The sequence below is a fragment of the Rhinoraja longicauda genome, chromosome 10 (assembly GCF_053455715.1).
Source record: "Rhinoraja longicauda isolate Sanriku21f chromosome 10, sRhiLon1.1, whole genome shotgun sequence".
NCBI lineage: Eukaryota > Metazoa > Chordata > Chondrichthyes > Rajiformes > Arhynchobatidae > Rhinoraja > Rhinoraja longicauda.
This window is the reverse complement of record NC_135962.1, coordinates 4,100,551-4,111,979: the sequence shown is the minus strand read 5'-3', so window position 1 is coordinate 4,111,979 and position 11,429 is coordinate 4,100,551. Positions and strand designations below refer to the sequence as shown.

Sequence of the window (11,429 nt, the reverse complement as noted above, 5' to 3'; positions counted from 1 at the left end):
CTTTCCTCCATACTTTGCTCTTGCCATCACTCTGATATAAATTAATCTTCATCTCATCTGTCCACAAGACCTTTTTCCAGAACCGTGGTTGCTCTTTTAAGTACTTCTTGGCAAACTGGAACCTGGCCATCCTATTTTTGCGGCTAACCAGTGGTTTGCATCTTGCAGTGTAGCCTCTGTATTTCTGTTCATGAAGTCTTCTGCGGACAGTGGTCATTGACAAATCCACACCCGACTCCTGAAGAGTGTTTCTGATCTGTCGGACAGGTGATTGGCAATGTCTCCAACAGTTTTATTCGCGTTTCTCAGTCTCATGATGGCTTCTTTGACTTTCATTGGCACAACTTTGGTCCTCATGTTGATAAACAGCATAAAAAATTTCCAAAGGTGATGGAAAGACTGAAGGAAAGACTGGGTGCTGAGAGCTCTCTTCTACCTGCATTGAGGAGGCAATTAAACACACCTGAGCAATTACAAACACCTGTGAAGCCATGTGTCCCAAACATTATGGTGCCCTGACATGGGGGGACGATGTATAAGCACAGCTGTAATTTCTACATGGTGAAACCAAAATTTATAAAAATACCCTTTAATAAAATCTGACAATGTGCACTTTAACCACATGTGATTTTTTCCATTACAAATCTCAAATTGTGGAGTACAGAGGCAAATAAATAAATGATGGGTCTTTGTCCCAAACATTATGGAGGGCACTGTACCTTTAGAAATGAGATGATGGAATTTATTTTGTCAGAGGGTGGCAAAACTGGAATTCATTGCCACAGACGGCTGTGGACGCCAAGTCTTCAGGTAGTTTTAAGGTGATGATCGACAGATTCTTGATTAGTAAGGGTGTCAAGGGTTACGGGGAGAAGGCAGGAGAATGGGGTTGAGAGGGAAAAATAGATCAGCCACGACTGAATGGCAGAGTAGACTCGACGGGCCGAATGGGCTAATTCTGCTATTATGCACTTATCTTCTCGCAAGATGAATCTGTCACGGGCATCTCCTGTGTCCCGTCGTTATTCTCTCACTCCCTCCCCACCAGATGAAAGATAGAGTTCCCCTGATCCTCACCTTTCACACCAACCACCGCAACCCGACACATCATCCTTCAACATTCCCGCCATCTCCAACGTGATCCTATCACCGGTCACATCTTCTCACCTCCACCCTTTGCTCTTTCTGCAGACTCATCGCCCCACAACTCCTTGGTCCACTTGTCCCGTCCCACCCAAATCACCTTCTCCCCAGGTACTTTCCCATGCAACCACAGAAGACGCAACACCTGTCTCTACACCTCCTCCCTCGCCTCCATCCAGGGGCCGCAAGTGCTTCCAGGTGAGACAGAGCTTCACGTCCACCTCTAATCTCATCTAATGCATCTGGTGTTCTCGATGTAGGCTCTTGCACATCGGCGAGGCCAAACGTAGACTCTGCAACCGTTTTGCCGAACGCTTGTGCTCAGTCCAAGGCCTATGCGATCTCCTGGTTGCTAACTATTTTAACTACCCTTCCCATTCCCACACTGACCTTTCTGCCCTGGGCCTCCACTGTTGCCAGAGTGAGGCCGAACTGGAGGAAGTTTTCCTGTATTTATAACAAAAAAAGGCCATGTCTTTGGAACTATATAATAGAATGTTCAATTTCACCGTTTTATACACTTGTTCTAAAATGACTTAATTAAAAACTATCTTTGCTTGTGAAACATTATCTCCAATGTAAACAAAATCCTTATTCATTCACTTTGCAGTCAGGCATATAGCATGGAAACATGCCTTTCAGTCCACCGAGCCCACCATCATCAAAACAACCCATTTTTGCACTATTCCTATCCTATCCCATTTCATTCTCCTATTAACCCACCAGATTGAACCGTATTTCTACACAGCAAGGACAATTTTTAATGACCAACAGACACATTTTTGGGATGTAAGAGGAAACCAATGCAGAAACTACACAGATTCTATAGTTCAGAAGTCAGAAAGAACTAGTGCTAATCTGAATCCAAAATAATTTTACTCCTTATGTAAGGGCTCCTATTCCTACATGAGAGGCAAATGCTCAAGACAATTACTGATCACCATTTTTCCTCATAATTCATATTTTAATAGGATTGTTATTGTGTAAGAAGGAACTGCAGATGGTGGTTTAAACCGAAGATAGACACAAAAAGCTGGAGTAACTCAGCGGGACAGGCAGCATCTCTGGAGAGAAGGAATGGGTGACGTTTCGGGTCGAGACCCTTCAGACTGGTTAGGGATAAGAGAAATTATAGATATAAACGGTGATGTGGAGAGATAAAGAACAATGAATGAAAGATATGCAAAAAAGTAACGATGATAAAGGAAACAGGCCATTGTTAGCTGTTTGTAGAGTGAAAATTAGAAGCTGGTGCGACATGGGTGGGGGAGGGATAGAGAGAGAGGGAATGCCGGGGCTACCTGAAGTGAGAGAAATCAATATTCATACCACTGGGCTGTAAGCTGCCCAGGCAAAATATGAGATGCTGTTCCTCAAATTTGCCTTTAGCCTCACACTGACAATGGAGGAGACCCAGGAAAGAAAGGTCAGTGTAGGAATGGGAAGGAGAATTAAAGTGCAGGTAGGTTCAGGTGGGCTGAGCGAAGGTGATCCGCGAAACATCACCCAGTCTGCGCTTGGTCTCGCCGATGTATGAGTCCACATCTTGAACAACAGATACAGTAGATGAGGTTGGATGAGGTGCAAAGGAACCTCTGCCTAACCTGAAAGGACTGTTGGGTTCCCTGGACAGTCGAGGGAGGAGGTATGACGACAGGTGTTGCATGTACTGCGGTTGCAGGGGAAGGTACCTGGGGACGGGGTGGGAAGGGATGAGTTGGCCAGGGAGTTGCGGAGGGAACGGTCTCTGCGGAAAGGGGTGGGGACGGGAGAATGTGGCTAGTGGTGGGATCCCATTGGGAGGATTGTTATTGATGAGGAAGGTAAATGTGCTTTTTCTATATTAACCCTGCCATGCCTTGAATGCACAATTCTAAACAAAAAGTTTAACTCGCAAGATGAAGGAAAAACATTTTCAAAGACTTTAATTAATAAAGTAAATAATCAAAGTAAGTAAACATTAAAAATGGATATGTATTTTTTTTATTTAACAGATATACAATTCAGTAAAAAAGACTAGCATACAATTACAAATGTCAAAAGTATACATTAATGTTTCAGGCTCTATGTTATTGCTTAAAGACTAATAAAATGTACTTTATTAATGAATAATATAAAATAGATTAATTTTAACGTTTAATAAAACCTAACCTAAATACGTTTTTTTTTCTGGGACTTAAGTTGATAGTTACAGCTACTATATTGAAAATGTTTCTAAAGCTTTGAATTATAAAATAGCAAATCTATAATACTGCTTGAAAAGAAGTCTGATCTTTTTTTTAAAATAGATCCTACGATGCTTATAAACTGGACGAAAAAAAACTGCTGTTAAAATCAGGATTCATAATTACGATCTGGTGCGTGCTGCAACCCAAAATTTCACAAATGTATCATAGTCGCTTAAATAAATAAATAACGCTTTTAATAACTTAGATCAACAGTCCCAATTAGAATTCAGTTGTGCTAACTATCCAACCATCAGAAAATATGGCTTTTATAAATGTAAAAAGTGGCTTAATTTGAAATAATATGCACCAGAAAGCATACATCATAAGCGCTGCATTAAAAAAAAATATTGGGAATAAACCTTTAAATTTTCACAATTTTCAATCTTTAGTCAGCGTTGTCTTCTCTGCCCAGATTCACAGTACTGTTGCGATTACAGAGAACAAAGTGGAACATTTTCATGTCAAGTCCACAGAGTATCTAGCAAGGAAACAATTCAATACCATTATAGCACATTCATCTATTAATACAATACATTTATAGATTATAATTAAGAATTTTGTGCTTGTAAGACAGCAATGCAAGTATATTTTCCCTACACTTTAGTGACAATTCCCTTTTTATATTTTTTCTCTGAATTACAATGTTGAATTGAAAGGGTTTCATTTGTGTGGGTAATTTAAAAATTGTAAGAGTTTACCTTAGACACAAGATGCAACTTTTACTTGGCACAGCTAAGGAAGACATTCATAAAACTTCTCTGACTCATTGTTCAGGTACAAAACAAAGCGTTACTTAAAAAACCGAGATGTAAAAATTACAAACAGGGAAGTCTTGAAACTGTAAAAAATCTAAATTTGTATTAAAATATATATTTCATGGAGTATGAAAATATGTACCATTTTTAGTTTGAACAATTCTTGACAAGTAGAACAACGGCAATGCAAGCAAAAGGCATTATCTGAGCACTGCTGGTGACAAGATTCTGAAAACTGGTCAGAAAACTTCACAAGAGATACAATAAGGTGATTTTACAAGTATCTTAAAAAGAAAGAAAATCCTTAAACTCAGGAGCCCACAATAATCTCCATAATGTGATCGAGCTCGGTTAGATCTGTTTTACAGTTTTGGGCAGAATTTATGGGTGTTGATGCGTGTGATGGTAAGCCATTTAATAACTCAAATATGACTGGTGTCGTTTTTGGGCTGGTCATCAACCCAGACACAACTGAGTCTAGCTCATGCCAGGAAGTATCAATATCCGCAAATAAATCATCTATTGTCATGTCTGTGAGAGAGCTGGAGTAATTTGCAATCTCAAAACTCCCGAATACTTGATCCAAGGGCTTTGGACACTCCTTCAGATCCACTTGCCGCTCCTCAGATTCCAACATATTCAGATCATTTTCAAAATGCACTTCAATCAGATCTTTTACAGTACTGGTGTCTTTAACAGAAGCAGCAGCTGCAGAACAAGTAATATTCTCACAAGATGAGCAGTTTACCTTGCTTTTAGTAACATTGCTGGTATTACTTGCGGAGGCAGTGGAACTTTCCACATGTAGCTCTTTTGTTGGAGTACATAAGAAATCTGTGGCAATCAGACTATCTGAGGAAGTATGACCTACGTATAGATCGCTTCCCGTGAAAGCCGTTTGTTCCTGCCAGCTGCAATCTTGGATCATTTCCTCCTGGATCTGTCGTACCGTGTTGGCTATTAGCACTGACCGACAAAGGTTTGGTTCCACCAGCATTTTACACAGCTGCAGTTTGAACAATGAGATATTCAGAAGTGACTGGCGTTGCAAGTTATATGGCAAACTGACATTGCCACCAACAGGATCAAGGCAGGCATCCAGAACTTGTTCTTCAGAAAATTTTCGCTTTATCCCTTTTGCCAACATGTTCACCTAAAGAACAAAACAATTAAAGTGCATTCTTCATAACTAAGTTAAAAATAACTTGAAGACCTAACAGCGTGACATATTTTGATCAAAACAAGCATTTAGCTTTTGCATATCATATTAATATTCCTATCATGCCCATTTTGCAACTGACCGGTCGGTAATCACCATTACTTCCATCTTCCTTTTGGAAAATGTGCGTAGCATTGGTTCAATAGATCCCTGGAGGTGCCAGTAACTTCAGAGCCCCCTGTGGATCAAAATCCCAAACTAGAAGCATTAAATCACAAATACCACAATTAATAATGATTATAGGTCAGTCGCTTAATAGTTTTAGTAGCATGGGATAATTATGCATGTAATTACTAAATGAGCAAAGGAAATAAAATTTACTTTTGTACTCTTTTAATTTGGGCGTTTGAAACTCCCCAAATTCTATCATTAGGTGGCATGTTTTCAACTGCAAAAGCCCCAAGCTCTATAGTTGGCTTCATTCATCTATGATTGTTCCTTTCTTTCAGAGCTCCTCTAGTCTCACCTCTTTGACCAAGCTATTGGTTGCCTGTGTTCCTTGATTCACTTGGGAAGTACCTTGGGACTTCAATTTCCAATTTGCTTAATTGGAAGGTGTAAGTTAACATTATCAATGGACCTAAAGGAAACTAAAATAGATTTCCTATTTTCCACAGTCAACCATGCGTTGTAAGCTGGAAATAATAATTTGAGCAAGATCACACAAGGTAAACAATAGAAATACGTTCAGATACACAAAAGGCTGGCGATACAGGTATCTGAAGCAACAATCTGCTGGAGGAACCCGGCAGATCAAGCAGCATTTGTACGTGGCTGTGGGGAAGGGCGAGAAATGTTCACCATTCTGGATCCAATCCCTGCAACGGGAAGATGCGTAGGAAAAAAAACTGCAAATGCTGGTTTAAATCGAAGGTAGACACAAAATGCTAGAGTAGCATACAACAAATTATCCTCCAACATTTCCGCCACCTCCAACAGTAAACCACCACTGGCCACATCTTCCCATCTCCACCCCTTTCCGCTGAGACCGTTCCCTCCGAAACTCCCTGGTCCACTCGTCCTTTCCCACCTAAACCGCCCCCTCCCCAGGTACTTTCCCCTGCAACTGCAGGAGATGCAACACCTGTCCATTTATCTCCCCCCTCGACTCCATCCAAGGACCCAGTCTTTCCAGGTGAGGCAGAGGTTCACCTGCACCTCCTCCAACCTCATCTATTGTATCCGCTGTTCCAGATGTCAACTTCTGTACATCGGTGAGACCAAGCGCAGCCTCGGCGATCGTTTCGCTGAACACCTCTGCTCAGTCCGTCTCAACCAACCTGATCTCCCGGAGGCTCAGCACTTCTACTCCCCCTCCCATTCCCAATCTGACCTTTCTGTCCTGGGCCTCCTCCATTGTCAGAGTGAGGCCCAGCGCAAATTGGAGGAACAGCACCTCATATTTTGCTTGGGCAGTTTACACCCCAGCGGTTTGAACATTGACTTCTCCCACTTCAGGTAGTCCCTGCTTCCCCTCTCTATCCCCTCCCCCTTCCCAGTTCTCCCACTAGTCTTCCTGTCTCCGTCTACTTCCTATCTTTGTCCCGCCCCCTCCCCTGACATCAGTCTGAAGAAGGGTCTCAACCCGAAACGTCACCCATTCCTTCTCTCCTGAGATGCTGCCTGACCCGCTGAGTTACTCCAGCATTTTGTGTCTACCCTGCAACGGTATCTTGATCATGTCCCAAAAAATCAACAATCCCGATGCTGCTCAATCTGCTGACTTGCTCTGACAGAGCATTTGTTGCTAGCGAATAATGTTGAAAGCATAGAATTTAAGGAAGTCACAAGGAACTGCAGATGCTGGTTTATAAAAGATACACAAAGTGTTGGAGTAATTGAGCAGGTCAGGCAGTATCTCTAGAGAACATGGATAGGTAGTTTTGGGACAAAACCAACATTTATAGTTCCTTGTGAGTCTGAAGAAGAGCCCCGACCCAAAATGTCACCTATCCATGTTCACCAGAGATGCTGCCTGACCCACTGAATTACTCCAACACTTTGTGTCCTTTTTTGAGTTTAAGGTAGCATTTGACAAGATATACTAGGTTGAAATAATCAGAAGTGCGAGAAATATCAGATATACTAAGGATTTATTCACAAAATGCTGGAGTAACTCAGCAGGTCAGGCAGCATCTCGGAAGAGAAGGAATGGGTGACGTTTCGGGTCGAGACCCTCCTTCAGATATACTAAGGAGTTTGGAATGCCGGGAAGACTGTAAAGTTGGTTGACATGCGAGAAGAGGGAAAAAAGTAGGACTTGAGTTTTTCACAAAGTGTTCGGAGGTAGGGGTTCAGTTCCAAGGTTAATTTTGTTTAATGCGTTAAATCATTTGGAACACAAGCCTGAAGGAAATAGTGCTCAATCTGCTGGCAAAATGCTAAGGAAATAGGAGAATAATTATTCTTTTAAATTATCAAACTGAAAGGGAAGGAAAAAAAGCAAGGGATGTAATTCCAAATGCCAACAAGCGAGGCGAAATCATTTTGGATAAATATTAGCACAAATGACATTAAGTTTATTGAATATTAAAGCCAGCAATTCAATTTCAGAAGTGCATGGAAAAAGCAAGTTGTACTAAAGTCTGTTTTATTGCAGGACTACAGAATGCAAAAAACAGATTAATGAAATCTGTGTAATAACTGCAAATGGGATAAACGAGGGAATGGATAGGCTTTGCTCAAATGTTGCTTACATCCATTTCAATCCCCTCCCCTTACCACCCGCTGCTAATGAAGCTGGACTCTCCACACACCCCTACAAATGGCCCTAATGCTCCATTCCACACTTCCCCTGCCATCTATCCTCCAATCATCTTTCACAATCTCTTCCCACCATCCACCATCCCTCTCCTGCCTTTGCAATCTCCTCTCACTCTACATTCGACTCAGAAACCTGACTCTCCCAACCTCCTCTCCTTGGAGGAGAGTCCCCAAACAGTCCCCACCTTCCATGTTTCCCCTTCCCCGCCTCTCCCCACAGAAATAGCCCATCTCCCAAACACGCCTTGTCCTTCCCTCTCCATTCCTCAGGGATCATTCAACTGCATTCAATTTCTTTAGCTGAGTTTGGTTTTGAAGTTTTACAAGCGGGCAAGTTGTGACAATGACAACGCAGGCTTGAATCTGCAACGGCTAGAGGACAGGGCGGTCCGTAAAGCTGCAGGCGGAAGACTTGCATTGCCAGGTGTGTGTGGGGGTCTCTGTCCCAGCGTGATGGGCTGTCTCAGGGCTGTCCCGCTTACGAGGTATGCACGGTCTGGGGTCCCGGGATGTGTGTTGGAGGGGGTGGGGGAGTTCTGTGGTCTGTCTCCCAGTGGGTGGGGGGCTCTGTCCCCGTAGTGTGGGGAGAGCTCTCTGTCCCGGTGCATGGATAGGAATCTGTCTCCCAGCGGGTGGGGGAGTCTCCGTTCCCTATCTCGGGGTGTGGGAGAGAGGTCTCTGTCCCCTATCACATGGGGGAGTCTCTGTCCCATATCCCGGGGGGTGGGTCTGTATCCCCTATCCCGGAGGGTGGGTCGGTGTCCCCTATCCCGGAGGGGGTGGTCTGTGTCCTCTGTCCCGGGGGGGTTGGGGTGTGTATCCCCTATCCCGGGGAGTGGGAATCTGTGTCCCCTATCCCGGGAGGTGGGGGTGTCTGTGTCCCTGATCCTGGAGGTCTTTGTCCCCTATCCCAGTGGGTGGAGTGGGGGGGTGTCCTCTATCCCAGGGGGTGGGGAGTAGAAGTCTTTGTCCCTTATCCTGGGGGTGGGTGTCTGTGCCCCCTATCCTAGGTATGTGTGTGGGGGGGGGGGGGTCTGTGTCCCCTATCCTGGGGGTGGGGGTCTGTGCCCCCTATCCTGGGTGTGTGTGTGTGTGTGTGTGTGTGGGGGGGGGTGGTGTCCCCTATCCCGGAGAGGAGAGGGGGGGGGGGGGGTCCCCACACCCCTGACGTCAGTAGGGACACGTGACCCGCGGCCTACCCACGCAGGCTCTATTAGGTAAATGTTTAAATCGGAAAACCGGTAAAAGTGGCGCCAATGGGCCAGTGTGGAGACCGGGGGGCGGCTGCGGCCGCGGCCTCGACCACCTACACCTCCAACTCCACACACACCCCCCTCCCCCCAAAAAATCTCCACCCCGCACCGTCGTCTGCTTCTTCTTCTTCTCCTCCTTTTCCCACCACCTCCTCCTCTTCCACCACCACCCTCTCCTCCCACCACCCCCCTCTCCTCCCTCGGTGTCGGTGCCGGCCTGTCGCTCCCTCCCCACCTCCCTCCCTCCCGCCCGCTCGGTTTTCGCGGGCGCCATTTTACCTCGCACTCGGCGGAGAGTGAGCCGAGTCTAAAAACCCAGCCGCCTCGCCCACCCCTCTCCCCCTCCGCGATCCCTCGCCGCGCCGCGCCTCGCCTCACCTGCAGCCACACCAGAGGTCAGGGCGGGCGGGCGGCGAGCGCCGGGAGCCGGGGCGGCCGGACTACACGGCGACCACAAGCTGGGCCGCGGCGGCGGCGCCGTCACTAAGTGAGTGAGTGAGTGAGTGAGTGGCTGCGGGCGGGAGGGCGGGCGGGCAGACGGACAGCCGCGGGGGCAGGCTCAGCCGTTGCCATGGCGCCGCCCCGGCCCCGCCCGCCCAGGCCCAGGCCCGGCACAGGCAGCGGGCAGCGGGCAACTGCAGACGCTGCTTTACACCCAGCACACACAACACAGCGGCACAGGCAGGCAGCATCTCTGGAGAGGAGGAGAAAAGAGAGGAGGAGAAGAGAGGTGAGAAGAGGAGAGGAGAGGAGAGGAGGGAAGGGGAGAGGAGAGGTGAGGAGAAGAGAGGAGAGAAGGGGAGAGGAGAGAAGGGGAGAGGAGAGGTGAGGAGAAGAGAGGAGAGGAGAGGAGAGGAGGGAAGGGGAGAGGAGAGAAGGGGAGAGGAGAGAAGGGGAGAGGAGAGGAGAGGAGAGGAGAGGAGAGGAGAGGAGAGTGAGGTTTCGGGTCCAGACCCGAGGTCAGGGGAGAGGGAGACACAGAGATCAGGAAGTGTAAGGTGTGAAAACGACACATCAAAGAGGATGGAGTTCAAGCAAAAATGTAGAACAGATCATTGCCAGCTAGTTTCCCTGAAGTACATCTCAACTCCATCCGCCTGATCTCCCGGTCACTAAACACTTTAACTCCCCCTCCCCCTCCCATTCCCACATTGTTGTGTTTGGCTGCCTGTCGTCGCTCACCTAGAGATCCTACTGTATGTTTCATTTTTTTTCCCTTAGTACCTAATCAGATGTACAGCACTTTGGTCAACGTGGGTTGTTTTTAAATGTGCTATACAAATAAACTTGACTTGACTTGACCATTTGAGAGGCCATTTAAAACTGAGGCGAGAAAAAACTTTTCCTCCCAGAGAGTTGTGAATTTGTGGAATTCTCTGCCACAGAGGGCAGTGGAGGCCGATTCACTGGATGAATTTAAAAGAGAGTTAGATAGAGCTCTAGGGGCTAGCAGAATCAGGGGCTATGGGGAGAAAAGGCAGGCACGGGTTACTGATTGTGGATGATCAGCCATGATCACAATGAATGGTGGTGCTGGCTCGAAGGGCCAAATGGCCTCTTCCTGCACCTATTTTCTATGTTTCCATGATCTTTCTGTCCTGGGCTTCCTCTGCTGGCAGACTGATGCCCAGCTCAAATTGGAGGAACAGCACCTCATATTTTGCTTGCTTAGCTTGCAACCCAGCTGTATGAATATTGGCTTCTCTAACCCTTGCTTTCCCTCCCTTTCCATCCCTCCCCCTTCCTAGTTCTCCAGCCAGTCTGACTGCCCCTCAGTCTAAAGAAGGGTCTCGACCCAAAATGTCACCCATCTTCTGAGATGCTGCCTGACCTGCTGAGTTACTCCAGCATTTTGTGAATAAATACCTGATTAAACTTGATCTCTATATATGCTAAGTTACCTTCTCCTAGCTAACAATGATCTATTCTACTTTTTTCCTTGACCAGCATCTCCTTTGATGTCTCGTTTTCACACCTTACACTTCCTTATCTCTGTGTCTCCCTCTCCCCGACTCTCAGTCTGAGGAAGGTTCTCAATCCGAAACGTCATCCATTCCTTCTATCTAGA

General features: G+C 46.0%; 1 protein-coding gene and 1 long non-coding RNA gene across 3 annotated transcripts in view; one reads left to right on the top strand and one right to left on the bottom strand.

Annotated features, from left to right (window-relative positions):
• Nucleotides 1-3,856: 3,856 nt before the first annotated feature.
• On the bottom strand, nt 3,857-9,873 carry cdca4 (cell division cycle associated 4). 2 transcript variants are annotated; one of them, XM_078406083.1, is made up of 2 exons: nt 9,740-9,873; nt 3,857-5,279 (listed from the first exon to the last, which is right to left on the bottom strand). In XM_078406083.1, exon 2 carries the CDS (start codon nt 5,271-5,273, stop codon nt 4,437-4,439), a length of 837 nt encoding a protein of 278 aa, XP_078262209.1. In that variant the 5' UTR covers nt 5,274-5,279; nt 9,740-9,873; the 3' UTR covers nt 3,857-4,436. The 2 variants fall into 2 exon arrangements, with proteins under 2 accessions (XP_078262209.1, XP_078262210.1); XM_078406084.1 differs by having other exon boundaries at nt 9,641-9,772.
• LOC144597148 (uncharacterized) overlaps nt 9,631-11,429 on the top strand; it is a 39,442-nt gene continuing 37,643 nt past the window's right edge. Inside the window, exon 1 of the long non-coding RNA XR_013547701.1 lies at nt 9,631-9,848. This is a non-coding gene — a long non-coding RNA (uncharacterized LOC144597148). The remainder of the gene's footprint in view (nt 9,849-11,429) is intronic.